The following is a 27,530-nucleotide window of genomic DNA, read 5'->3' as shown; positions in this document are numbered from 1 at the left end:
GCTGGCCACCTTATTCTGCGTGGTGATAAGGGGTGACCACGCTTGTATACGGTGTGTTAGAATGCTGTGCATCTCGAAAAATTAGAATATCATTGAAAAGTTACTTTATTTCAGTAAGTCGGTTCAAAATGTGGAACTCTATATATTATATAGATGTATTACTGACGTAATGATCTGCTTTGAGCGTTTATTTCTTATATTTTTGATGATTATGGCTTAAAGCCAAAGGAAACCCAAAAATCAGTGTCTCAGAAAATTTGAACAATATATAAGACCAATTGGTACTTTTGGCAGTGTGGGCAGTGTGCCAAGTCCTGCTGGAAAATGAAATCTGCATTTCCATAAAAGTTGCCAGCAGAGGGATGCATTAAAATGCTGTTTTCTAACACAAATACATAAGAAACGAACTTTTGAAAGTGAGAGTGGCTGAATAAGGTGGATACACTACTCTAGTGCATGTGTTAAAATCTTTGATGTCAGCCATGACACTTCAGGTATTTCCTAAATTTTTACTTTTTGGGAAGAAAAAAGTCAGGACCCTGGACAGAGGCACAACTCCCCTTAACATTACAAATAAGGGTGCACCAGATGTGAGCGGTCTAGGCGGACGCTATTATTCAGTGAAAGACTTAATCAGGTCGCCACAAGCAGAAACAAGTAAAAAGAGGAAAAAACAGTAGTACTGCTCCACATCAGAGTGAAGAAAAATAGGAATGCACCAAAATGAAAATGTTTGGCTAAAATCGAAACTGAACAAAATTATTTCTTTATTTTTATTTTATTTTGACACTCTTACCATTAAATCATTTAAATGTATTTTGTCTTTTTTAAAGAAACTGTTTCAAAATTACAAAAATTAACATTTAACATCCTAAAGGCTAATTTAACTACGCCGCAGCCTACGTGTTGCCACGTACCCTAAGCTGTAACCTACGCCGTAGCTCGACAGGGAACCTGCCTGGATACGCGTAGGCTACAATGTAGGTTCGACGCAGAAGTAAAAGTTGGCCTTAACAAAACAAAATAACTGCTGTTCTAATTGTAAATTTATCTCAGTAGTGCTATTCAAATCAAATGTGATAAAAAAAATTACACAAGAAAAGCCATTTTGGTATTTTAATAAATAAGTAAGTGCTATAGCTAAGTGGGCTAGCTACCTCAGCTAATGTTGAAAACAACACTGCTGAAAACATTCTCAAGTTAGAAGAAACAAGTAAAAATAAATTAGTCATTGTTTAATATGAGTGATTTGTTTTTTTCACTTGTTTGGCCGACTAATCATTTCTAATAAGTTGTCTAATATTCGGTGCATCCCTAGGAAAAACAGAAGAAACAGAGTGCACTGTACATAAGAGTGAATCAGAAGAGAGCAATAAAAAACAGATGGCTAACAGCAAGTTTATTTTGGTTAGGATAATTGATACATAAAGCACGTCCTGAGGGAGTGATGAGTGAAGTATGGCCTGTTATGAAGAGTTTCTAGAAGAGGGAAAGAGGGGTGAGTAAAAGGGTTGGACAGGGGTGAAATTGTGGATAGATTTAGTGCAGAGGACAGAAAGAAAAAGCAAAAAGAAGAAACAAAAGAAAAGGGGGAATGAAGGAGAATGGAAGAGACCAGTTACAAATCAGCCAGGGAATCAGAGAAGAAGTATAACAGAATTACGGTATAGTCCAGAGCACAGCAGAAAGCTTTGCCGTAAATTGGCTCGAAAAGGGAAAATAACCCTCAAACAAACAAACAAACAAAATAAAAACACCCTAACACTCCAGAGAAGCGGAGACATGACACCCGAGAGACCTCATCTTATAAACACCTCCAATGTTAAGCGCTAACTATTAAGAAAAGATTTGCTCTGCTTTCAGTCTTCGAAATGAAAAACAAAAGGCACAATGAATTTTCAACTCGTCCTTTATCTTTAATATGCACAAGAGCTGAAAAAAATACAGATGAGCCACCTTAAAGAGTAATTCAATGCTAAAATTTATAAAAAGATACAAACAATCAGAGGCCAAAATGCGACGTTGCTTTTTTTTTCTTTAGTTTTTTTCTTTTATTGTCTTCAGCAAGTAAAAATCTTGCAACCAGAAATAAGCTTGTATCAATTTTAGATACAAGACAAAAAAATTTCTTAATTCTTTAAAGTGGCTCGGTTTATCTAGGTGTCTAGGTCATGAGTTTTCACACCTATGCAGGCTTTTTTTTTTGTTCATCAACAATACATGGCTAGTTCCAAAAATCGCCAGGGCTGCCAATTGTCCTTGAATCCTCGTCCTCAGTAGTCTGCAGCCAAACCACAACTACATTAGTCCAAATGTAATATTTCATTTCGTTTTCCGTACATCCCTTTACAATGTAATGCACAGGGAAAATAAAACAAAAAAAATTGTCCAGTCACAACAGTTAGAAAGCCCATTTTTCCAACACGTTTTCATTTTAAATTGTTTTCCATCACAAAAAAGTGAATGTTAAAACAAAACAAAAAAGACAAAGTCCCCATTAATTGTGAATGAGTAACACAATGTTATTATTGTTCTCAAGTGTCCCGACAAACAGCTAGCATGTGTGGCAGCTTCTCAATTCAAACTCAAGAAAGCTATATATTTTTAGTTTGTACAGTTATGTTTTGTAGCAAATAAATTTAAGAAATAAATGAAAAAAAAGGAAAAAAAAAAACAGCTTTTCCATGGATCTCCATTTTTCCATTGCTTGTGTCTAAATTAAGCGAATGTCGCTTTCCACGCATGTTGAGCCAAAAAAATAATATATGTATATATTTATATATATTTATATATACTGGGACAACTCGAAAGTGTGCATATAAGACTGAATCCAAGCTGCAAACGTGGAAGCTCCACCAAATCACAAAAAAGAAAAAAAGAAAATAAAATAAAAATCACAGTTCAATCATTTTTTGCAAAGTTTCCCTCTGCCAATGATTCTTATGCCTTATTATTTTTTTTTAACTTAGAGAAAATGTATTCCCTCTGAGAGGAGGAGAAAAGAGAGAAAAAAAGATGGGCCTGGTCTTGAAGGCCTATTAGGATTTTTTTCCCTCGCAGAGAGGTGTTCCTCTAAGCATGATACATACTGAATAATCCAGTGCCTCCTCCATGTGTCGAAGTCCATTTTTAACACTTTGTAAGGATGACAGATTTCTGTAGGGTTGAGGTCTTTCCATGCTTCACGACACGGCAACGAGATTGGCGCCCACAAGACTCGATACTTTTGCGGGTTATGTGAATTGAACGTGTTAAACAAGACATCCTGTCCTCGTTTTTGTTTCGTTTTTTTGCGATTTGCTGTTTTTTTTGTACTTTTCCCATTTTTCTGTATAATAATCTTGGTTTCATGATGACTTCATAAAAAATGAAGAAGAAAGAGTTGGTGCTAGCATCTTCCAAGTCCTGTTTTGCACAGCACATGTTTTAAATAAAGGACCCTCAGGTTTTCTGGGGAAAAAAAAAATTAACTCAATAAACTGCTCCACAGACTAGTCCAGAATACCCCAGACTCCTCAGAGAATGGGCAGTGGGTTCCACATGGCTTACCAGAGCAGAGGCTGGATGTCTTGAGATTGGGTGTCTGTTCGGGCTTTGTGTGACATCTTGAGTAAAATTTGTAGAAATTAAGAAAAAAAAAAAAGGAAAAACAAACAAACAAAAAAAATCCCTGCCTTCAAACACCGGGATCGTCTTTTTTCCTCCAATCTTCCTCGTCGGCTGATATGATGGCTGGTAGAACGTTAGAAGTTTCTAGAAATGTTCATGCACACATATGACTCAAGTCCGTGTGTGTTTTTTTGTGTGTGTATGTGCGAGTGAGCAAAAAAGAGCAAAAACCTTTCATTTTGGCAACTGCAGTATGACAGAAGAGGCGCGTTTTGCTTTCACCCTCCTCTTCACGAAATGTGTAGACTTCGCTCCGACTCCGGGTGACGCTCGAGAGAGAGAGAAGAGATGCTCTCAGATCCTTCAGTGCTAGTTTTTGTTTGTTGGTTTCTTTAGCGTCTTGATTGTTTTTTTTCTCTGGTTAGTGGGTTGTCGGTCGGTTGGTTTGTTGGTTGGTTGATCGTGATGGTTGGATTGTGGGGAGGGGCGGCGGGGAGGGGGTCGAGCAGCAGGGGCTCCCGCCGGCTTGAAGTTCTGAGTTTGGCTCTGTTAGAACTTGAACTCCTTGGTTTGCAGGTTAGAGGCCGGGTCGAAGTTGAACGTTCCTCCTTGTGTAGCTTCGGGGATGAGACTTGGGTCCTCGTCAATCTAGATGGATCAGAGAAGAAAGAGAGAAATAGTTAAAAGGGTAAGAGCAAGTAATGCAAGATAACCATTAGCGTAAGCCTTTCGGAATTCCCATTTTAAACAATGATGAAAACTAGCTGTTAGGGGTGTCACGATTCTCTAAATCCTCGATTTGATTTTATTTCCGATTTTAGGGTCATGATTCGATTCTCAATTTTTTTTTTACTTTTACTTTTACTTTTTACGATTTTCTTTATTTATTATTATTATTTTGTGATTTAGGCTTTACAAATATACATGAACTTCTTACTGGAAACATGCTCTAATATTGTGCTTCTTTTGTCTTTTTACCTTTAAATATACACATAAGAGTAGCACGGTTTGACAGGGTAGCACAACTCGACAGAACACCTCATGACTCTGCTCGCCGTGTGGGCATATCTGTGACGTTTTTTTAATTCTAATGAAGCAACAGGTGTAGTCAATAATAAGTTTTTTTAATCAACCTCACTGTGATCTATAGTTCTGTAAATCCATTTTCAGCTTCTCCTCCGCGGTTGAAAGGCAGCTGTTCTATGTGTGTGTGTGTGTGTGTCTGTCTCACACACAGCGGAACTTTTTGTTGGAGGGCGGGGCTGCGCTCATGCAGCCGATCTCTCTGTGTTGAAAAACCCTGGGCTACAGTGTGCTGCGCCATTTGCATAGCGTGCTACGCCATTTGCGTAGCTTAGCGGGAGGGATCGCCAATCCTCTTTTTGACTTCGAGGCTCGAGACCATGCCATAATTCCGATCGATTTCGATAAAATATCGAAATCGTGACACCCCCCAATAAAATGTTGGCTACAAATTGTACAATCAGAAGTAGTACAGTACAAACTGCATGCAGGCAGATTGTGTCTGCTTTTATTTAAAATATCGAAATCGTGACACCCCCCAATAAAATGTTGGCTACAAATTGTACAATCAGAAGTAGTACAGTACAAACTGCATGCAGGCAGATTGTGTCTGCTTTTATTTAAAGTGTTAAAATGAACAACTGAACAATATGAAGCTGGAATGATGTTAAAGAGAGGTTGTGTTATGAATTTGTAAATGAACCAGTTATGAGAAAATAAATCTGATAACAATATATAGCCTTATAATAAACATCCTTAAGATTACTTACGTCATCTCCTGAAAAGTACTGATCAATAATTTCGAATGCTAATTTGTAGATGTCTTCATTTTCATGCTGCTGCAGGTTTTCGATTTTTTCCAGTCCTAAAGGAACAAACCAGAGCACAGTGGTTAGAGAGTAATAAAGATCTACACACACTGCACCAGACTTTCCATCTGACACACTGACAGCACAATGAGAACAACTACACTCTGGCATGCTGTTTGTCCTCTTGGCTGTGTTCCATTTACCTCCGCACTCCTCGATGATCTCAGCGATGGTGCTGGCCTCCTCGCCGGCCATGATTAGGATGTTCTTCAGACCGTCTAGAACCACCTGCACCACCTGCGAGTCCTTCACTGACAACAGGTTGCAGAAGGGCGGGATCACGTTCTGCTGCACCAAGTACTCCACCTGCCAATCACAGCACGCAAGCCAATCAGAGGGCAGAATTCAAAAAGCATACAGTAAACTAGACACTAGACATTATTTACACTGAATTCAATAAAGCAGTAATGGATGTTCAACACGTACCTGATCTTTCCTTCCACTTATTGTTAAGTTGCTGATGGCCCATGCAGCTTCTTTCTGTGTGCCAAAATCACCCTTTTCAAAGAAAGAGAAAAAAGTGATGAGAAACGTAAAACAAATTGTGGCAAATTGAAATGGGAATTTAACCCAGGCCTCGTATATATATAATTAGATATGCTAATACAGCTGTACAGATATACTCTCAAAAGGGGTACCAGGTTAGGAAAAAATACTGTGTTTGGAGCAGCTGGCTTTCAACACTGGCTTTAATGAGTTTCTGCAGCCATGTGTAAGGGCAATGTTTGCATCTCTTTCAATGTTGCAGCAACTCGCAAAATATGGATTCTATGATCTGACCAGCTTTCAAAATCACAAATCCAAATGTGTTGACACGAACACATCCTTCAATCACAAAATTGCAAACTTTATGAGCATTCTGATTTGTTGCTCAGAAAGTGTATCTACATTCTGAAATAAGTGAAGAGTACTGAGGGTGTGTTAGATACCTTGGCCAGCTGGTGTATGATCATGGGGATGAGGCCTGCATCTATCACAGCCTGCACCTGCTGCTGGTTCCCTGCTGTGATGTTGGACAGGAACCACACCGCCTCCTGCAGGAGAACACAAATACACAGAACTGTCTAGTCAGAGAGGGGTTTTCCCCTTAATGCAGATCAGTCTCCTCAGAGGGGTCATTAAAGGCCAAAAGTAAGCACTTTATGAATCCACAACTGGAGAAAAAAAAATATTGGGCGTATTTAATCTGCTTCTGGTAAATGTCATAAAAAAAATAAGTCTGCAGATTTTCCTTTGAGACCAAGAGAAAAAAAAACTTCACATATTTATATTTGCAATTTAAAACACAACCTAACATTTAACTATTGCAAATTGCCATGTTGCTATGACTATGCTGAAATAATATATTGTGCAGCCCTGGCACACAATATTATTTGCAATTTTTACATTCAGTTACAATCCATCAATAGTAGCAGATAAAAAATCAAATACTATGCCAAATTAAGTACTAGCTAAATGATAGATAGAAATAAAAATAAATAAATAAATACAGGAAAAAACAGGAGTGGGAGATTCTTAAAAACTCATATTCAGATACTCTTTCATGCACAATACAGTGATTTACATTACATTTGAGTAATATAAGTATATTGTCGATATGATGAGATAAAATATCATTATGTTGTCCAGTTTTTTATAAACAATATAAAATAAATGCTATTGTATAAGGCATCTCCTGCAATGTGACTACTGTGCATCTGCACACTGATAACAATGCTGAAGATATATACCGCGAAGCCCTACTCTGTAGGTGAGTGCAAGCAGATACCTTGTTGATCTTCTCTTTGGGGTGTGTGAGCAGGTTGGGGAAGTGAGAAAGCACATCACAGTTCAGTACCACCTGAGTCTGCTCATCCGTCCCTGTCACAATGTTCCCCACTGCTCTCAGTGCTGCTGTCTGGAAGGGAGAGAGAGAGAGAGAGACATTAATCTCCTCTGTCATTTCTGAAAGTTCAACAAATACTAACAAGGCCAGAAACAAATGACACACTGTGGGCAAAGTGGCATGAACAATTTACATAATAATAACAACAACAAGTGGTAGGGTTGTAACGATACAATTGATATAGTATAGCTATAATATTTGATACTATAGCTACACCTTCGAAATCCTTCAAATGATGGAGAAATTAGTCAAATGAATCCAGTGAATTTAGTCTCAAACAGTTTAAAAACATTTAACTAAAACATTAAACAGACAGACACTGTTCTCTATTTAATCTCTATTTTTTGTTTTTCAGGCCTCAAGACATAAGAATAAATATTTTTTTTCACAAATCACTTACTCATTTGATCAAAATGTGGCTTTTAAATTGTATTGTATTTTAGTTGTATTGTAATTATCATGATACCTGGTAGAGTTGAAGCTGGAGTGCATGTTTCAATGTGTGTTTTTGAGTGTTACTATTTGCAAAATTATTTTTTAATTACTTTTATTTTGTGCAAGCTTGTAGAGATAATCAACTTTTTCTTTTTTTGCATTACTATGGAAATATGTAAATATTATTTCATTACTGAAAAAAGAAAGAAGCAAAAAACACATGTGTATTAGAATGTTTTCAACTGAAAGAAAGACAATATTGCATTAAATCAAACTGTAAATCGTAAAAAACTGCCCTTATTAGTTTTTCTTTTCTTTTCTATATAAAAATCAGCCTGAAGGAGCCTAAAATATCCTAGTAAATCAAATGTTGCTGAATCATGAGCCCCACAGTGGTGTCTATAATTACACTATAATTTGTGCAAGGACTCCCTTTGTCCTGTAACTGAAAATCAGACTTTAACTTGACCTGTCATTATTAGATTTAGCAGGAGAAAATAACTGACTTCAACAGGAACAACAATGCTACCTCAACAGCTATCTCTTAGTTTCCTTGTTTCTTCAAAAATACTGCTGTATTTAATCCCAAACTACATTTGGATGTTTTGTTTTTTTTTTTCTTTCTTTCTTTACCTGAACTTTGACTTCTTGGTGGCTGAGTAGAGGGACGAGGAAGGGGACAACACCTGAGTCTATGACCATCTGTATCTGCTCGTTCCCACCGTCTGTTAGGTATGATAAAGCCCACACTGTGTCTACAAGAATCTGGAGAAGAATGAGGTGAGAGAAAGATGGAGCAAATGATAGAGGGAGAGACAAAAAAAGAGGGATTATAAAACTAAAGGTGGTGCAGGCACTATAGCTTGCAAGTTAATGAATAATATACACCTAGTCTGCTATAAGGCTGCAAATATATATAACGTATTTTTTCCTCACTATAAGGTGCACTTAAAATCCTTTAATTAAAACAAAAGATCATCAGTTCGCCTTATGTATGTATTTTACCAGTCAGGTTGTAAGGAGCAGTAAAGCCACTCTGCTGAAGTACAGCGTTATACAGGAGTTTCAGTTTAGTTCTCCAGCACCAAGACATGAGACTGGAGCAGTATTAGCATTAGCTGCTAACTGTGTTAAGCTCTAGCTCTTTAGCAGTTCAAAGGTGAGTATTATTGGCCTGTAGCCTGCTCCTAACCCCAGCTAGCATTACTGGAGCAGCATTAGCATTATCCGCTAACCATGCAGGCTCTTTTGCTGTTCAGAGGTGAGTATTATAGGCCTGTAGCCTGTTCGTTACACAGGCTAGCATTGCTGGAGCAACATTAAATATCATTAAATAAACAGTTTTCAGGAGAAAAATCTGTGTAAATTAACATACAGCACTCATTTGACTTTAAAAGTAATGCACCTTATAATCCGGAGCGCCTTGTGTATGAAAATGGACCATAGAAAATATTCCCAGGAAACACTCGCATTTTCTAGTACTCTGCACTTCAAGTACCCAAACACGAAACCAGAGTCTCATTTCAATTGTACAGTTTTCCCCCAATTCATTTATCCTTTAATTGTAATATTGTAGTCACTTATATTTACACACATTTACTGTTTCAACAACTGAGTTCAACAACTTCTTGGTGCAATATTTTTGTACTTTACTGTGAAGGGACTGGTCTACTTACATTTATGTCTGTGTGGTATATGAGTACACATAGTGCAGGAAGAATCTATAAGAGACAGGGAGAAAAAGAAGAATTTTTATAATCAGATCACACAGACGCTATTGCTCAGAGTCAGACTAATGTATTCATCAGGCCAGTCTTTGTAGGTGCAGTTGCTTTTTGTGCATTCCAGACAGACAAACTCACACAAAACACACACACACTTGTTGTCTAATGACTTCTCGGCAGCAGGTGGTTCAATAAGGCTCCTTTCATATCAAAGGTGTATCGGTTGATCACAGCGATAGAGGAGGATAAAGTACATATTAAAGACTGAAACACGGTGTAAGGATTATATTTCTTTCAGGCAGGTCAGAGTTGTTTACTGGAGCACAGAGACGAGAGGAGCAGTCAGGAGCAGCTGGGATGAAATGAGATTTCTCCAGGAACACATTATCTTTAAACAGCGGGTTATGCAGGGATTTCACTGGAGTTGTGGTCGTGTCATACAAGGGAATGAAGTGTAAACACATACAGGGGCTTAAAATAGAGCAGTAAGCCATGAGAGGGCATGAGGTACAGTGATTTTACCTCAGTTAAGGGCGAGGATAGGAAAAACCATGACACAGATAAAAATACACTCAATGTGAAGAGTTGTACAATGGAATTTAAAACAGCAGTACATCACACCTCATACTAAAGATTTGGGAGTAAATAGGTGTTATGTGGTAAGTGCATTTAATATTGTGTCCCATGATTTTTGCCACATCCCATAAAAGCTAATGAACACTGCACTAAACTGTGAAACTATATGGGATCTCCTGCATTGCTTATGTATTTAATTTCTGTGACAAAAGCTTAGTCTTATCTTAGAAAAAGTGTGAGTAATTGTGATTAATCACCCTTTTTCTAAGTTAAGACTAAGCTTTTGATAATGGGTATTTAAACATGAACAAAAATCAGTTTTAGAAACGCTCAGATTTGACCTATTTGTGCCAATCCCTTAAAAAATATAATTGTATTAAATCACAACAATATTTTGTGATTAATCATGGATTAAATCATGATTACAAATATTTAGATGCTGATGCTTAACTGTATTTTTGGGAGGAGGACAGTAATAATGATCAGAGTAGTTTTGATGCTTTTTTAAACTGGAATATTGCAATGTGCTTAACTGAGAGTTTTAATGGATAAACTAAACACTAGTGTAGCTCCATCTTCCACAAATAACAGCTTGAAAAGAGGAAACGTGCCATCAGTTGTTTGTGTGTGTGTGTATGTGAGACCAAAAGAGTGTGTGATAAAGAGAAAAAGAGAACAAACTTTAGCATAAATAAAATATAATCTACCATTATCTTGACAGTAAGCGAAGCGGTTATATCTGCTTAATAAAACTGCTAATGTGTCACCAGGTTCTGTCAATTTTATCATGCGATTATTTGCTTGAAAAAAAAAAAAATCCAGATTAATTGCATGTGATAACATGCCCTAAATATACTGTAAAATATAATATTTATGCTAGTTATATAATGGGTATAAGGGTTTAAATGGCTGTAAGGGTTTGAATGACTATGAGGGTTTAAATGGCTTAAGGTGTTAAATTGAAATGTAAAATGTAAAAACAGTTAAAAATAGTAAATTAATAAAAAGATGATTTACATTAAATACATTAAGCCATTTCAGTGTGTAGTTGAGGTCCTGAGCAGTTTGTCGTGAGTTTTTGACTTTTTGACACAATGCAACTACATTTCAATGCTTGTTTGGCTTATGCTACAGCGTATGATTCTGGTTCATTCATAATGGAAGATGATGTAAAATTACAATCTATGTATTTGAAACACCCACTTCACGTAAAAAAAAAAAAAATGCTGGGACGTGAAAACTGCTACCGCATGCTGCTGTTGTTCACACTGATAATGTGTCAAGCCAAGTCTCACCATGAGCTACATCTCTACAGACTTTTAGAGTGAAATTGTACAGCTCTATATACACAAACTCATAGCTCTGATTAGTGTCTCCTATATCTTACATAACACTGAAGCGCAGTCCCAGACTATCTGCTAGTTATGTAATGAAGCATAATTTCTTTGTACACTGTAATATGCTAGTGTACACCAATGCATGGTTATAATTGAGATCAATGGAGTTAAGTGCATGCTTGAGGAAAATCAGGGCAGTTTCTCAGACAAGGATTAAACCTAGTCTTAGACTACACAGCAATTTAAATCTTTAACACACACACAGACACCTCTTACCTCCTGTACCGTTTCCATAGGTGGGGGAGGGTCCTTGTTCCGGCACAAATTAACAATGACCCAGGTGACGTTCCTCAGGAAGGTGATGGGGATGGAGGGATTAATGAATGACAAAAGGGGTTTGACCACACCCAACGAGATGACGTAATCTCGACACTGTGGCCCATCACCTGTAAAGAAAAAACCCACATAGATCAAACAATGACATAAAAGGCTCAACAAAAGCCACTGTAATTCAACTTAAAATCTAAATGTCTAGTAAAGATAAAAAAACAAACATATAGCCTATAAATCTACCATATAATATCTAATGTCTCAGTATTTATAGACCATAGCAAAATACTACAAGAATTCATTATCAGCAGCAGCATTGTCATCAACATATCTATTCAATCCAGTTCAGGGTTGCAGCAGCATCCCGGCCCCTAGCCACTTTGACAAACTCCTTGTGAGAGAACCCCAGAAAGTCGCAGGCCAACTGGGAGATTATTATGCCCTCAATGGGTCCTGAGTCTTCCTCTGGGTCTTCTCCCAGTTGGGGGTGCCTGGTACAACTCCAATGGAACATGTCCTACACTTTTTATTTATTTATGTATTAATTTATTTGTGTTTATACTCAAAAGACTTAAGTATTTAGTGGATAACAACATGTAACTTCTATTTCCTACTTCTCGAAAACGCAATCAAATGATGAATTTGCTGTTGATAAGCTTAACTGGTTTAGAACTTCACATTTTTTCACAATATTCTAGTGGAGTGTAAGACAATACAATAATAAGAAAATATATTAAAGAAATCACATTAGGTTTTGCAATATTCTAGTGATGATTTTAATAAATAGTTTACCATATTTTTTTTTTAACTACAAGGCACACGACATTATAAGGCGCATTACACAACACTAGTAAGAGTGCATACTTGAAGTGAACAAGTGCGTCACCATGTTTCCCTTCTAATTCAGCTGGTCTCACTAACTTTTTAACTCTAATAAAAAAAAAAACTATTTTCTTTTAAAGTCAATTCGAGCACTTCAGTTGTAGTATTGCGCTAGCAGTGGTTAGCAGTGCTAGCCAGCCCCGGTTAGAAGCGCTTAGCCAGCTGTGGTTAGAGCTAGTTAATGCTGCCCGATAGCCCTAGATAAACAATAAACAACATATAAACATATTCTTTCACTCTAATATTATAATCTTTACAAATATTATGTACATTGCATAAAGCCCAATTCATAATCTACATTAAAATAAATATTAGTCATGTCTAACTGCCCTTAACATAGACCACACCATTACGCCAGCTGACAATTCCATTAAGGTTGTTCGTCATTCAAGGATTACGCTCTGGAATTAAATTATGCAATATAAACACAAAGATACAAACGAAAAAAAAAAAAAAAAAAAAAAGCAGTGTGTGTGTTAACTTACCAATGATGTTGCCCAGTGCCCACACGGCCTGCTCACACACATTCTGGTGAGGGGAATGGAGCAGCCGCAAAAACAAGGGAACAGCATCTACACATATAAGGGGTAAGAGAGGGGCAAATAAGGTCAGCTGACTCTAAAACAGAGAGAGAGAGAGAGAGAGAGAGAGAGACAGAGGCAGACATCGACTCAGTTCAGCTGTTTAAAGAGATTGGTACTTACTGGATTTGACCACGGCCTGCGTCTGAGCTGAGGTCCCTGATGCTATGTTAGTCAATGCCCAGGCAGCCTCAAACTGCAACGAGGGACTATGGAGAGAGAGAGAAAAATGAAGATGTACAAAAAAAGGGGGTGAGGGGGGATTGTGGGTGGAAGAAATGAAGAGACAGAGAGGTCAAAAGGTCAGTAAAAGTCCAGACTCCCTACAGAGACAAAACCAATAAAAGAATGTCCCGAGTTGGGAGTTTTCCAGGATCAATAACCACTACAACACAATTACAAATATATTGTTTGTCACTACTTTCCGTTCTCTCTTCCAATCATCTTAACTTTACTAAAAGACTCTAATACATGGCGATCACATAGCATACTGCAAAAGACAATGCAATTGAAGCTGCCATTGCTGGGCCCTAAGGGCCTTTACCCCTTACTGCTCCCTGGACGCCACAGCAATAAATACAAAAATAAATAAATAGTAATTTAAATGTAGTCACAAATTTACCTCAGCAGTGCCATTCTAATCATAAATCTACCTCAGCAGTGCTATTCTAAATCATATACCTATCTCAGCAGTGCTATTCTACATCATATACCTACCTCAGCAGTGCTATTTTAATTATGCATTTAAATCAGTAGTTCAATGTCACATGTATGAATCAGCAGTGCTATTATAATAATTAATCAGTATTTAAAGTTTAGTCACAAATCTAACTAGAAGATTCTAATCATACACTTACCTCCATAGTTCAATGTCACATATAGGAATCGGCAGTGTTTTTCTAATCATAAATTTACCTCAGCAGTGCCATTCTAAATCATTATTTTACATCAGTAGTTCAATGTCACATATACGAATCAGCAGCGCTACTTTAATCCTAAATCTACCTCAGCAGGGCTATTCTAATCATAAACCTACCTCAGCAGTGCTATTCTGTACATAAATATACATCAGCAGTTTAATTTGAGTCAAAACTCTACCTGAGCAGGGCTATTCTAATCATTACTGTACCTCTGCTATGATACTCAAGCTAAAAGTGAGTGAATTTTACACAAAGGAAGGTCGCCAGTCTTTAGGTAAACAAACAAATTATAGAATAGGAGGAGTGTGGGCTTTTCACCACTGCTCCAAAAACCCTAATGTTAGAGGAAACACTATAATACGATTGAAATGAACAAGTCATTGTTTGTTTCTGAATAATTGTGGATATCAATTATTCGGTGCATCCTTTTTTAGTTATAGCTTATGATCATTCTTAAAGAGATTTAAAATGTAACCATACTTGGCCCCTGGTCTAAACCAGCCAAAGCAAAAAAGAAAATCTCTGCTGGAACACTGGTCAACCTACACAGCCTTGCACCTTTGAAAATGGCAAAGGCCTAGGTATAATTACTGGGTGTATGCCCACTGTATAGGGCAGTAGGAGCGGTAGGCCTGAAATGTTCAGGTTAAATAAGCCTTGCTCACACAGAAAGAGAGAGAGACAGAAGAGAGAGAGAAATATGGGGGAGGGGAGAGGAAGAAAAAAGGCCGACAGCACACAGCAGAATAAGCTATCTCCCTCATGCTCCAATTTCTTTCTCTCTAACTAACCATTCATTCATTCATTCATTCATCCATCCATCCATCCATCCATCCATCCATCCATGCCATCCCACATCGCACTCTCTCACAGCCCCCTCCCCTACATCAGTCCATCACATTCTGTTTCTCTCTCTCTCTCTCTGCTGCACCCGTACTCGACCTCTCTTCCTGTAATCTCCAGTGCCCGGTCCCACTCACCCAGTCTGCCCCCCCCTACTTCACCCTTCCCACACTTCTCAACTCCCCTTGCCACCCTCCTCTCCTTACTCTTCATGCCTGCTGGTGCGACAGCCTGTAATTCCCCCTCTTTAAGAAAAGCAGCACACACAACTAAAGCCCTGGATACACTCGAGCACAACCTTTTAAATCCTAAAAGCAATCTGAGCCAATTGTGTTCAGTGCTAATATCACTAAAATTATACAGCTAGATTGCTAGCTTTATCAACTCCCGCTAGCTGATAATGTTCCTGTGGGTACACAGCCTTGCAAGGGCCTACCTAGGCTGGAAAAGGTTGTTGGACTAATCGCAGCCAGTAGGTTTGGCGTACTGTGTGTCAGCACAATCAGCCAATCAGAATGCAGGCTGAAGCAGCACAAGAAGCATGTCATATACTAGACAGCAAAAACTAGATTTTTTGAGCACATATTTTCAGTAAATATTACCTTAAATTAAACAACTGAGGCACACAAAAAAATGTACATTACACAAAATGGAATTTTCTCATTGGCTCCCGTCATCATTTATTTACATAATATAGGCATGCTCCCAAATCAGTCTCTGTTCTCATACTCTCCCTCCCTTTGTCTCTATCCTGCCGGCTGTGTTGGTGTGGTGCAGAGGGATGACTCACTTGTCGTCCCTCTCCAGGCATTTGACTAGGATGGGGAGGATCCCGGACTTTATCAAGTCGTCGATGGGGGGATTTCTGTCACTGGAGAGTAGCTTTCTGCACAGAGGGGGGGTTGGGGGGGGGGAGACACGCAGTTAAGAGCCTGCAGGCACAATACACAATTCAGTTCATTCCACATATAAAGGCACTGAACACTCAATTAACAGTGTGCCACAATTTACACCACACATAAATACGCACGCAAGATTTTATCAAATATAATCATTTTTTTATTAACGTGTTAATTAAAGAGGGTTCATACACGTTTTAACCAATAAATGATTTCATGATTTTTTTCATCATTTCTAATGCCTTTAAAGCAAATTTTCTTTATGACCATACGATTTTTTTTAACATCAGTGCAGGCATGGACAATAAAAGCAAAAATCAAATAAAACTATTATTAAAATTGATATAATATAGTAGGTCAAAAATGAAACTGATAAAAATGTTGACACACACTCTTCAATAATAAAATGTGTGTCAGATCCTGAGAGCATTATTGTGAAGGGCTAAATTACTGAGTTAACTCTGAGCTGATGTATTTGTTAGCTCAAAATAGATTTTCTCCATCGATAAACAGAAACACAAAAGATTTATAGACAAAATTTTCACGACCTTTCAGAAACTTTTTGGGCATTTTTATTTTTATAAAACTTATCCAGGCCTGGAAATTGCTCTTTTCAAATTGACTTTCCCAGGTTTTTCATGACCGTACAAACCCTGTAATTAAAAATAGCCACCTGCTTACAAACAATAGTATATTCCTACTGTGAATCTACCGTCTAACTTGGACTGTAACAATAGTTACATTATTAACTTATTGGTCAATACACATAATGACCTCACTGTTTGACCCCATTATTTTTTACTTATTGAGTTAAAAAACAGTGTTAAATTTGTTAAAAAAACAGTGGTTTAAATGTATTTATTATTTATATTTTAAGGACACTAAAATTTCTAACTAAAAAGTTACAATTCCATCAAGGTTTAAAAGGAAGTTTTATAATAATTAACATTCATTGAGAAATGCCTAATTATTATGCTACTGTCACTATATAAGTGGAATACAATGTTTTTTTTTTTTTTTTAAATGACTGAAAGTATTGTTTATCATTAGTTAATTCTGGGGCAATACATTATAAAAAAGTTAACTTTCCAACTTGTCAACTTAAGTCAAGGATATATTTATATCCAGAAAAGACATTGCTGTAAGAATTTGATTGATTCAGTGAATAGTTAGATGAGGATGTATGGACCTATACATCATTACAGTAACGTTTTTTACATTTTGTTACAGAAAAGTTAATAACTGTTAATCCGTTTCTTGTAATGGATTGTCAAAATAAAGACAAAACATACTTTTAAACTGAAGGCTACAATTTTGCAAACAAAGACAGCCAGACAGAGACAGACCGAGACAAAGACAGACACAGGCAGACGGACACTAAAAGAAGAACGGAGCTTAACTCTAACCTGGCTGCTTGCACCGCACTGAGCTGTACTACTGCGTTGTCACTCGTGGCGTTCTGCAAAAGAAAGGGACAATGTGAAACAGATGCAAAAGTACGGAAGTGAACTAAAGATGACTGTCAGCCTGCTCAGAGAAGCGTGTGCAGTCTCCACACAGTGTTCAATAATCACAATCTACCTTCCAACACACTCACAGTCGAACGCACGCCAACAAACATACATAACAGTCATCCGTCTCACACACTACAACTCAAAGTATGAGGGACACACCAATACATACAGTCTTACCTGTAAGATGGCGTCTAGTGTTACATTTTGCTGAGGGAAGAGGAAAGAAAGGCAGAAAAGAAAGAAATTTTAATTCATTTGAAGATAGGGCTATCAAACATTTAGCCAAAAACTTGATACTAGGGGAAAAGAAAAAAAGAAAAAAGAAAAGATGGACTAGCATAATCTCTCAGAAAATGTGTTTTCTTTTTAGGTTTTAGGTGCAATTGTTACACATTTGTCTTAGCAAATAAATATTGTTAAAATTTTAAGAACTATGAGAAAGACATGGAGATGTATTGTTGAACATTAATGGCTATGTAAAGGACAAACGGAAGCACAGTACCAGTCAATGTGGCTTGTTAAATTGCGCCTTTATTCCCAAATCATACGTTCTATGGCTATGTTCTTGTGCTGTAGCCTAATTCTAAACATACTCAAATAGACAATAGTGAAAATGTGCTGTTAGTTAACTCAACATTTTCGAGAGAGTACAATCCATGATTTACTGCAAAGTGATTTTTAATCAACTAAGTAGCACAGTGGAAAAAACAGCCAGAAAGAGAAAAAAAAACATGGAAAGAGTGAGAAAACAGTTGTGAGACTCTTACCCCCTTAAAGTCGGCATCTACGTCGGAGTCCTCAAGGCTTTCATCTTGTGGGACATTACGTTTTTTCAGTAGGTGCTCGTCTCTTTTATTCTAAAGAGGAAAGAAAAGAGAGTCAGTTTAGAAATAAAAGAAACTGGTTTAAAACTTAAAAATGTAAAAAAAAATCTTTCTAAAATGTACAGGATAAGAGAGAGAGAGTAAAAAACAAATATATTTTGGTAATGTACTTCATAGATGAAGACAGATTAGAGCAAAGAAGGACTGCAAGACTAACAGACCTGGCTTATTTTCTCCTAAACACAGGTTAGGTAACTTCAGCTAGGTTTTTCATCATATTCTCTAGTGGAGATTGGCATTTTATGTCATTTAAGGCGTTGAGTGCTTGCATTCATAATCAGTGTCCAAAATGTATTAGATATTAGATATTAAGGGAAGATGCTAAAATAGAGGCTAAGCACTGGTCTCTCCTGACAACAGAGATTTAGGCAGAATGTTTGTTACAGAGTGGAAATCTGTGATTTAGCTTCTGATCCCACCCATTGCCCATTCCCTATTTCTATTTCCACACTCTGGTTTGCCAAGTATGGAACAAAACAGCAGGGGCAAACAGCAAGCTGCAGCCCTGACATGCTTCTAAATAATCAAACTCCAAATAATTTTGGCAACGTGTTTGATAGATGGAGAGAGCTTAGAGCCCAGAAGCACTACAAGACGGATGCTGAGCTGGCCAATTTATTTCCTGAACACAAGTAAGCACTGAGCTTCAGCTAAGGTTGCCCAACTTAGCTAGGTGATTTATTATAACCTCTAGCAGGGACTTGCATTTAAAGTCATTTTAATATTCGACAAATAAACATTTGACAACCGGTACATAATGAATCAGTCTAGCTACGAATGTGATGTGTCACCATTTTAAAAGTTCAAGAATTTGTCTTGAACAGATTTGTTTAGATTTAGTGGCAACATGAGCTTGTGATGGTCCTGAAACACAAACTATAATAAAACATGACCTTTCATCATCACCATCATCTCTTTGGACAGTCCAACAGCACCAGTAACGCCACAGTGACCACTCCTGCTCCCTGTCAAAAGGCGCTCCAACACTGATTAGTCTATTGTCAATGACAGCTGCTGGACTGGATCTGCTCTGCATGCTGTGGTGTCACAGCACTGCTGCTCATGCAGCAAATGAGTTTAATGAATCAAACCACGCATGCAAGCATCTCTTTTGTCCTAACTGATGGGGAGCCCATGCGTGGTACAGGTCGTCCCGGTGATGCCGTGCTCTGATGACACCCCGCACCTGCTTCACACCAGGGCAGATGGACAGACATCCCAATGGCCTAACAGAGGTGCTCCTCCTGGTTGTAGGCCAACTACCGGTGACCACGCAGGGTGGGGGGTTTCAGGGAAACCCTTGTCACAGAGCTTCCTCCTGGGGGCCAGCCAGCCAGGGGCCTCTATGATGACAAAAAAAAAGGGAGGGGAAGTGTGGGGCTGACCCAAATACTGCCAGCCCAAGCCAACTCTCTAATAGCAACAGTGCCTAAGGTATAGAGAGGCCCGGTCTGGGAGCAGAGTAAACGTGAGCAAAGGCAATGTAACCAGAGCACTTAAGACCCGACGAGCCCACCAACCCCACACACACATACACACATACACACACACACACACACACACACATACACACACACACACACACACAACAAGAGGGTACTGCAGAACAGTAGCTTCAGAACATTTCAAGAAACTGATCAATGAAATGATCCAGCATAAAAGAGGGAACAGGGCTAAACAGTCAGAATAAGAAAAGAAAACAGAAGAAAAGAGTGTATATGAAAGAGCTTTAAAAACTGAAGAAATGGTAAAGAACATTTAAGAACAGTAGGAATGAATAGTGCAAATGCCATACAAAAAACGTACAAAGATTATGAACAGAAAATACAATTCTAAAAAGTAGGAATGGGAAAGAAAGCTCTAGAACATTTTAAGTGAGAAGAAGATATTCTAGAACCGCAGGAATTGGGGGAAAATGTTCTACAACAGTGGAAAAAGCAGAACATTCTAGAGCCTTGCAAATGGCATACTGTAAAATTATAAATAGGAACAATTTAAAAATGAAGGGATGGAAAGACATTCTAGAACAGCTGAAATGGGGAAAAAAAGGTAAAATTGTAAATAAACGTTGGAAAAAACTGTAGAAAGAATATAAATACGAAATAAGATTCTAAACTAGCTGTAAAAGAAAAGAACATTCTACAAGAGTGGGAATGGAAAAGAACATTCTAGAGCCTTTTAATGAGAGGAAGATATCCAAGAACAGCAGCAAAAGGAAAGAACATTCTAGACCATTTTAAGTGAGAGGAAGATATACTACAACAGTGGGAATGGGAAAGAACATTCTAGACCATTTTAAGTGAGAGAAAGATATTCTAGAACAGTGGGAATGGGAAAGAACGCTCTAGAACATTGAGTGTGTGGAATATTTCCTAGAATAGTGAAAGAACACTCTAGAACCTGAATGGAAAAAAAAACTCTAGAATGGGAAAAATGTTCATCAACAGCGGAAAAAGAATAGAACACAGGAAATTGAAGAAAAAAAAAGATTCTAGAACAGGGAACAGAAATGTTTTATTTTTAGTCTGGTGTTTGTGTTTGTGTTTTTTGCCAATTCTTATTTTTGTAGAATGTCAAACTCTAAAACGTCTTGTAGAGAAAAGAGAATAAAGACTTTCAACTTTGCTAACTGGATCACCCTCTCAAGAGTGCATTTTTCAGTCCATACAGTCAGTAGCAACACACCAGAGATAACAAAAGCTGCTATCCACACGGCAAACAGCAAACATTGTTGACTGCATTTAATCACATTCAAAATGTTTTTAGCGTTTTTACTGCTGAATTAGCAGCCTTTTTCGGTTGCATTTCCAAGGACTTTTACAGCTGGTGCTAGCAGTTCCACACTATTTAATTTCTATAAATCATACACCACACAAGAAATTTTCTCATCAAAAATATCAACGTATTATGATCGACACAGAAATATAATTAAATTTATTAGATACTTGTGCGCCAATAGCAATGTCAATCTGCGCCAATTAAACTATACCATCATATAACAGCGTGCCCCTTCTTTTAATGAAAATGGCAAGTTTAAGTTCACTGAAATTAATTTCTACTAAAAATGAAGTGAAACAGCTTTCCACATAATATACCAATTGTGATAGATGTTTACCAGCTACCTCTAAACAAACTGGCTGTTATCCAGCTAAAAAGAACAGGGTTAGTATTGTACATTAGCGGAGCGAAGTTAGTCTTAGCATTTGTTTGTTTACCAAAAGGCTGGCTATATGCGACTTGCCACTGCTAAGGTACGGTTGCGATTAGAATAGCACTGCTAAGGTACCTTTGTAATTACATTAGCACAGCTAAGGTAGATTTCTGATAAGAATTCAACTACTGACGGCAGTTAAGGATTAGAATGGCACTGCTGGGATGAATTTGTTATTAGAAAGGCTCTGTTGAAGTAAATGTGTGGGTGGAAAATCAGTTATTAGAATAGCAGCACTGAGGTAAACGTGTGAGTAAAATTTCCACAAATTTCGTTAGAAGAATTGCAGTGCTAAGGTACATTTATGATTAGAATAGCAATGCTGGAGTAAATTTATGACTAAAACTACACTAGTTTTGAGACTAAAAAATGTGTTTATGGAGGGTGAGTTTTGTATCATGTTTTTTTTTTTGACAAAACAATTGAAAATTGCACACTGAAAATGAAAACCTTGAAAAAAAAAAAGTAATAGTTTAACAATTAACCAACTCCATTTATAGCTAAATCAGGCAGTTTATCAGCACTAAAGTAGTACTGGCGACATCCACAGTGCTATGAGAAAAGCATACTGCCACATGCTGTTATATAATCCATCACAATAACAAAAACATGCCCATGTTGTCCATCTATTGTTAAAGCAATGCAGTTAAAGCTTCAGACACTGAGGCCCATTCTCAATTATTCTTCTCTCAGTACAACAACTCCATCCCTCTGCTTCTCTAGTCTCGTTCTCACGCCAGTTCTCTCTGGCACTGGCTTGACCATCATGCGCTCCAGAATGAGAGGCACATGACACAAGGCTGGAATGGCTGCCAGTAGCTGGGCCACCACAAGGGACAGGGGTCCAAGGTCAGCATTGTTGGCAGTGTAAATTGACTAAAATCAGTCCTCCTAAACTGCATCATCACACAGTGGGCAGGCAGACGTGGGAAAGGGGGGCGTGACGTAAAACAAAGTGAGATTGAGGATAAGAACCAGCTGGCAAGGGGGGATGGGGCAGGGGGGTTATATACAGAGTCTTATGCTTTATTTATGTCACACCCTCTCTTCCTGCTCATCCTGCCTCACAACCTCCGGGTGACGTCATTTAATTTTAAACACAGATAACCTACAATTATTCCTCACCAGCTCCAAATCAGCTTTGATCCAAGATGGCGGCGCGTGCACACGCTGCGGCTTCTCTCCCCCCCGAGGAAACAGCGTTTTCGTGTTTTTTGTCTCGTAAGTCGCAGTGTTTTTGTACGTCTTTGTCGTGCGTTCACGTCCTGAAACGCACCTACAGCCGTGAGTTTCTGCTTGGAGTCGGCAGAAACTCACTTTTGGAGTTAAACCGCGGACTCCGAGAAGAACTGCTAGTCTGCGGCGTGCTCCGGACACCCGCACCCCCACCGACCCCCACCGCTGCAGCTCGCCCACAATGGAAGCGCCACAGGCGGCAGGCGAGAAGGCAGAAACGGGGTAAGCGCGGGGGTATCCGAGCGAGGCTAGCGGCTAGCCCACACAAGCCAGCTATCCCCACCATGCTTTTGGCCAATGCACGCTCTCTGTACAATAAACTGGATTACATCCGCTTACTTCAGTCAACTCAGAAGACAGTGAGAGACTGTTGTGTTTATGTTTTCACCGAAACCTGGCTCAACAACAGCGTCCCGGACCACGCCGTTCAGCTGGAGCGGCTAACATGCTATCGGGCGGACCGCGCGCTAGCTGACGGAGGTAAGAGCCGCGGCGACAGGCTCTGTGTTTACATCAGCGATGCTTGGTGTCGGAACGTTGTTGTGGTCTGTAAACACTGCTCACCGGTAGTGGAACTGATGATTATCAAATGCCGTCCGTTCTATCTACCGAGAGATTTCTCCGCCGTGCTGATCGCTGCTGTTTACATCCCTCCGACCTCCAACAACAGCGTGAGGAGTGAAGCACTGAATGAACTGTACCAGTACATCAGTGAACAGCAGACAGCGCACCCAGATGCTTTTCTCATTCTGGCTGGAGATTTCAACCATGCAGACCCAAAGAGTGTGTTTTCTGGACTTTTTAAACACAGACTTTCCAACCAGGGGAAACAACATATTGGACCAGGTCTTTACTACACACAGAGGAGCCTACCGAGCCTCCCCCCTCCCCCACCTGGGAGCCTCTGATCACCTCACCATTATGCTAATGCCACATCCACAGACCTGCGACAGCGACACATCTCTGCTGAACGACCTGAATGGGTTCTTCGCAAGGTTCGAGCCACTCAACAACACACCCGCCCAGAAATCCATCCTTCCTCCTGGTGACCAGGTGCTGACGCTGTCCCCAGACAGTGTGAGGAGAGCATTCAGCAGGATCAATGCTCGGAAAGCTCCTGGGCCTGACAACATTCCTGGCCATGTGCTGAGAGACTGTGCCTGGGAACTCGCAGAGGTTTATACTGACATTTATAACACCTCTCTGAGTCAGGCGGTGGTTCCCACATGCTTCAAAGCCACCACCATCATCCCTGTCCCAAAGAAGGCATCACCATCCTGTTTCAATGACTATCGTCCAGTTGCACTCACCCCCATCCCCATGAAGTGCTTCGAACGACTAGTCATGCATCACATCAAGTCTTTGCTCCCCCCCTCCCTGGACCCCTACCAGTTTGCTTATCGGTCAAATCGCTCGACCGATGATGCCATCTCCACTGTTCTCCACTCAGCCCTCACACACCTAGACAAGAAGAACACCTACGTCAGAATGCTGTTTGTTGACTTCAGCTCAGCATTCAACACAATCGTCCCCCAACAGCTCATACACAAACTGGACAGTCTGGGGCTGAGCACTTCACTGTGCAACTGGCTGTTAGACTTCCTGACTGGAAGACCACAGGCAGTGCGGGTTGGCAGCAGCACATCCAGCATCACCACACTGAACACAGGGGCTCCCCAAGGATGTGTGCTGAGCCCCCTCCTGTTCACTCTGCTGACCCACAATTGCACACCAGCACACACCTCCAACCTCTTCGTCAAGTTTGCGGATGACACGACGGTGGTGGGTCTCATCAGCAACAACGATGAGTCACACTACAGGAGCGAGGTGAGCCGCCTGGCCTCCTGGTGCAAACACAACAATCTGTCTCTGAACACAGAGAAGACCAAGGAGATTGTTGTGGACTTCAGGAGAACTCACACACTGCACACCCCTCTGTTCATCAACGGAACTGCTGTGGAGAGGGTGAGCAGCACCAAGTTCCTGGGTGTGCACGTCACAGAGGACCTCTCCTGGAGCACCAACTCAGCGTCACTGGCCAGGAAGGCAAATCAGCGTCTCTACTTTCTCCGCAAGCTGAGAAGAGCTGGAGCCCCCACCCCCATCATGACCACCTTCTACAGAGGGGCCATCGAGATTATACTGACCAGCTGTTTCACCGTGTGGTACGGGGCCTGCACAGCATCCTGCCGCAGGACCCTCCAGCGCATCGTGAGAGCAGCTGAGAAGATTGTTGGCACCTCTCTCCCCTCCCTTCAGGACTTGTACAGCTCCCGCCTCACACGGAAAGCCCTCCGTCTGGCAGGAGATCCCTCTCACCCACTACACAGCTTCTTCAGCCTGCTGCCATCAGGGAGGAGACTGCGGAGTCTCGGGGCGAGGACCAGCAGACTGCGAGACAGCCCCATCCATCAGGCTGTGAGGATGCTGAACTCTCTTCCTGCTCTACCCCCCATCCCAATCCTGCCCCCAGCACACACTCACTCAGCATCCTGAACCCCCCCCACTAATAAAGTACTGAAACTCTGCACTACAATGCACAAAGTACTGGTCCCTTCCAAACGGACTTGCACTACACAACACCTGCACTACTGATATACTTGCACTGTCTATACACACTTTAATTCCACTTAATTAAACTGTGAACTTTAAGGACTTACGCACCCATTCACTTTACCAGCCTTAAGCTATATACCATATACCGTATTTGCACTACTGTTATTTACTATTTTTACTGTCATTCCATCTCAATCACCATCAATATTGCACTATTGTCTTACGTATGTTTATTGTGTCTTGCTGTATTGAACATATAGTGTCTCCCACTCTTTTATATTATAATTATATATCTATTTTTTACTTATTTACTTATATTTATATATCTATTCCTCCCCCACACCACTGCACCTTGTTTTTGTCTCATGTATGTCTATTTGTGTCCCTGCTGTATTGTACACATAGTGTCTCCCATTCTCCTTTATTATATCTATTATCTGTACTTGCTGTAAAATTGGGAAGGAGAGTAACGTAATTTCAACTCTCTGTATGTCCTGTACATATGCAGTATTGACAATAAAACTACTTGACTTGACTTGACTTGACTTGATAGTATCAATCAAAAATGCCTTTCATACATTGTTTTCCAGTATTTCTACAAGCTTTCATACATTTTAGCTAGAATGCATTTATATTACTTTTTATATTACTTCACAGGAAGCAGAGTCTACTTCATTTATATTGGAATGTAAAAATTAAATAAAAGCTAATTTTAGCTCTCTTTCACATAGGAAAAGAACAATTAATTGCTGTACCATCTGCCCCCTTTTTGAAGACATACGATGCCCTAAATTGAACTACAGCAGCTACACTGCAAAAAATCAATAGGCCAAAACTAGTTAATGTACAGCTCTGGGAAAAAAAATAAGATTCCACTTTAAAAAATTATAATTTCATTTGATTTTACCAAATTGAAGATGGATGATCACAAGCTATCAAAACAAGCTGAACTGCTTGATTTTTTTCACCAGGAGTGGAATGAAGTTACCCAAAGGCAGTGTGTAAGACTGGTGGAGGAGAACATGCCAAGGTGCATGAAAACTGTGATTAAAAACCAGGATTATTACACCAAATATTGATTTCTGAACTCTTAAAACTTTATGAATATGAACTTCTTTTCTTTGCATTATTTGAATCTGAAAGCTCTGTATATTTTTTGTTATTTCAGCAATTTCCCATTTTCTGCAAATAAATGCTCTAAATGACAATATTTTTATTTGTAACTTGGGAGAAATGTTGCCCGTAGTTAGAATAAAACAACAAAGTTCATTTTACCTATAAACAGCAAAATCAGAGAAACTAACTCAGAAACTGAAGTGGTCTCTTAATTGTTTCCAGAGCTGTATGTGTATTTGAGATTGAGCAAAGAAATTTGCCAGTTGGCTAAGCTAGTTTTTTTAGGATTTGTTAAAATAAATAATCATGTCAAAATGAGTAAGGTAAAATTTAAATCATGCAAACAATCACTGATTTTTGGGATTATATGTGGACACAAGCATTGAAATAACTTGCCTGGTCACTTAAAAATACTTATAATAATTTAAAAATTCTAATTAAGACAGATTAAAATCAATGATTTCTTATGAGAGGAAAAAAAAATGTTGCCTTGAAATTAGATAATTTCCTTTGCCAAGATTAATTTACTGCTATCACAACAGCCCTACAGGCTCTTGAAGGGCTGTCCCAAATCTTAAGAGGAAGGACTTCACCCCTTCCTCTTGTAACTCTCTTCCAAGGTGAAGGGTTACACTTAAAAACAAGGGGTAGGTGTACACATTTGAAATGGAATCGGGCGTACGTCTTGCACACTGCTTAACAAGATATATTTTACTTTAATTCACTGTTTGCTTGGATAATCCTCCAATAATTCTCAATGGTTTTACCCAGCATAAATCTCCAGAAGCTTTCAAAACATTTAGCTAGAATGAATCACCACAAGCATTCATACATTTCTAGCCAGTAGGAATCTCCACTACTTATTAAATACTGTTATCCAGTATGAATCTCCACTACTTATTAAATATTGCTATCCAGTATGAATCTCCACTACTTATTAAAACTGTTATCCAGTATGAATCTACACTAGCTTTCATACACTGCTCTCCTCTTCTATAAAACCCTAGTCAGCATAGCCGCTACCATTTAAACATTTTTACCCAGCATAAATCTTCAAATTTGGTGTGTAAATAGCATGGCACAAAATCATGTTTAGTAAA

The 27,530-nt window shown here is 39.1% G+C and overlaps 1 protein-coding gene across 1 annotated transcript in view; it reads right to left on the bottom strand.

The window, feature by feature from the left end:
• Positions 1-1,382: 1,382 nt before the first annotated feature.
• The window catches only part of kpna3 (karyopherin alpha 3 (importin alpha 4)), a 36,443-nt gene continuing 10,295 nt past the window's right edge, over positions 1,383-27,530 (bottom strand). Inside the window, exons 3-17 of the mRNA XM_007251329.4 lie at positions 18,195-18,284; positions 17,605-17,634; positions 17,320-17,372; positions 15,805-15,900; positions 13,375-13,460; positions 13,156-13,242; positions 11,735-11,904; positions 9,498-9,542; positions 8,455-8,586; positions 7,270-7,398; positions 6,431-6,535; positions 5,928-5,999; positions 5,645-5,807; positions 5,403-5,497; positions 1,383-4,257 (exon numbers count right to left, since the gene is read on the bottom strand). Of these exons, the coding sequence (XP_007251391.1) occupies positions 4,159-4,257; positions 5,403-5,497; positions 5,645-5,807; positions 5,928-5,999; positions 6,431-6,535; positions 7,270-7,398; positions 8,455-8,586; positions 9,498-9,542; positions 11,735-11,904; positions 13,156-13,242; positions 13,375-13,460; positions 15,805-15,900; positions 17,320-17,372; positions 17,605-17,634; positions 18,195-18,284 (1,452 nt within the window). The 3' untranslated portion in view covers positions 1,383-4,158. The remainder of the gene's footprint in view (positions 4,258-5,402; positions 5,498-5,644; positions 5,808-5,927; positions 6,000-6,430; positions 6,536-7,269; positions 7,399-8,454; positions 8,587-9,497; positions 9,543-11,734; positions 11,905-13,155; positions 13,243-13,374; positions 13,461-15,804; positions 15,901-17,319; positions 17,373-17,604; positions 17,635-18,194; positions 18,285-27,530) is intronic.

This window comes from Astyanax mexicanus, chromosome 21 (genome assembly GCF_023375975.1).
Source record: "Astyanax mexicanus isolate ESR-SI-001 chromosome 21, AstMex3_surface, whole genome shotgun sequence".
Classification (NCBI taxonomy): domain Eukaryota; kingdom Metazoa; phylum Chordata; class Actinopteri; order Characiformes; family Acestrorhamphidae; genus Astyanax; species Astyanax mexicanus.
Note: the sequence above shows the minus strand (reverse complement) of the source record. Positions and strands in the feature narration are given on the sequence as shown.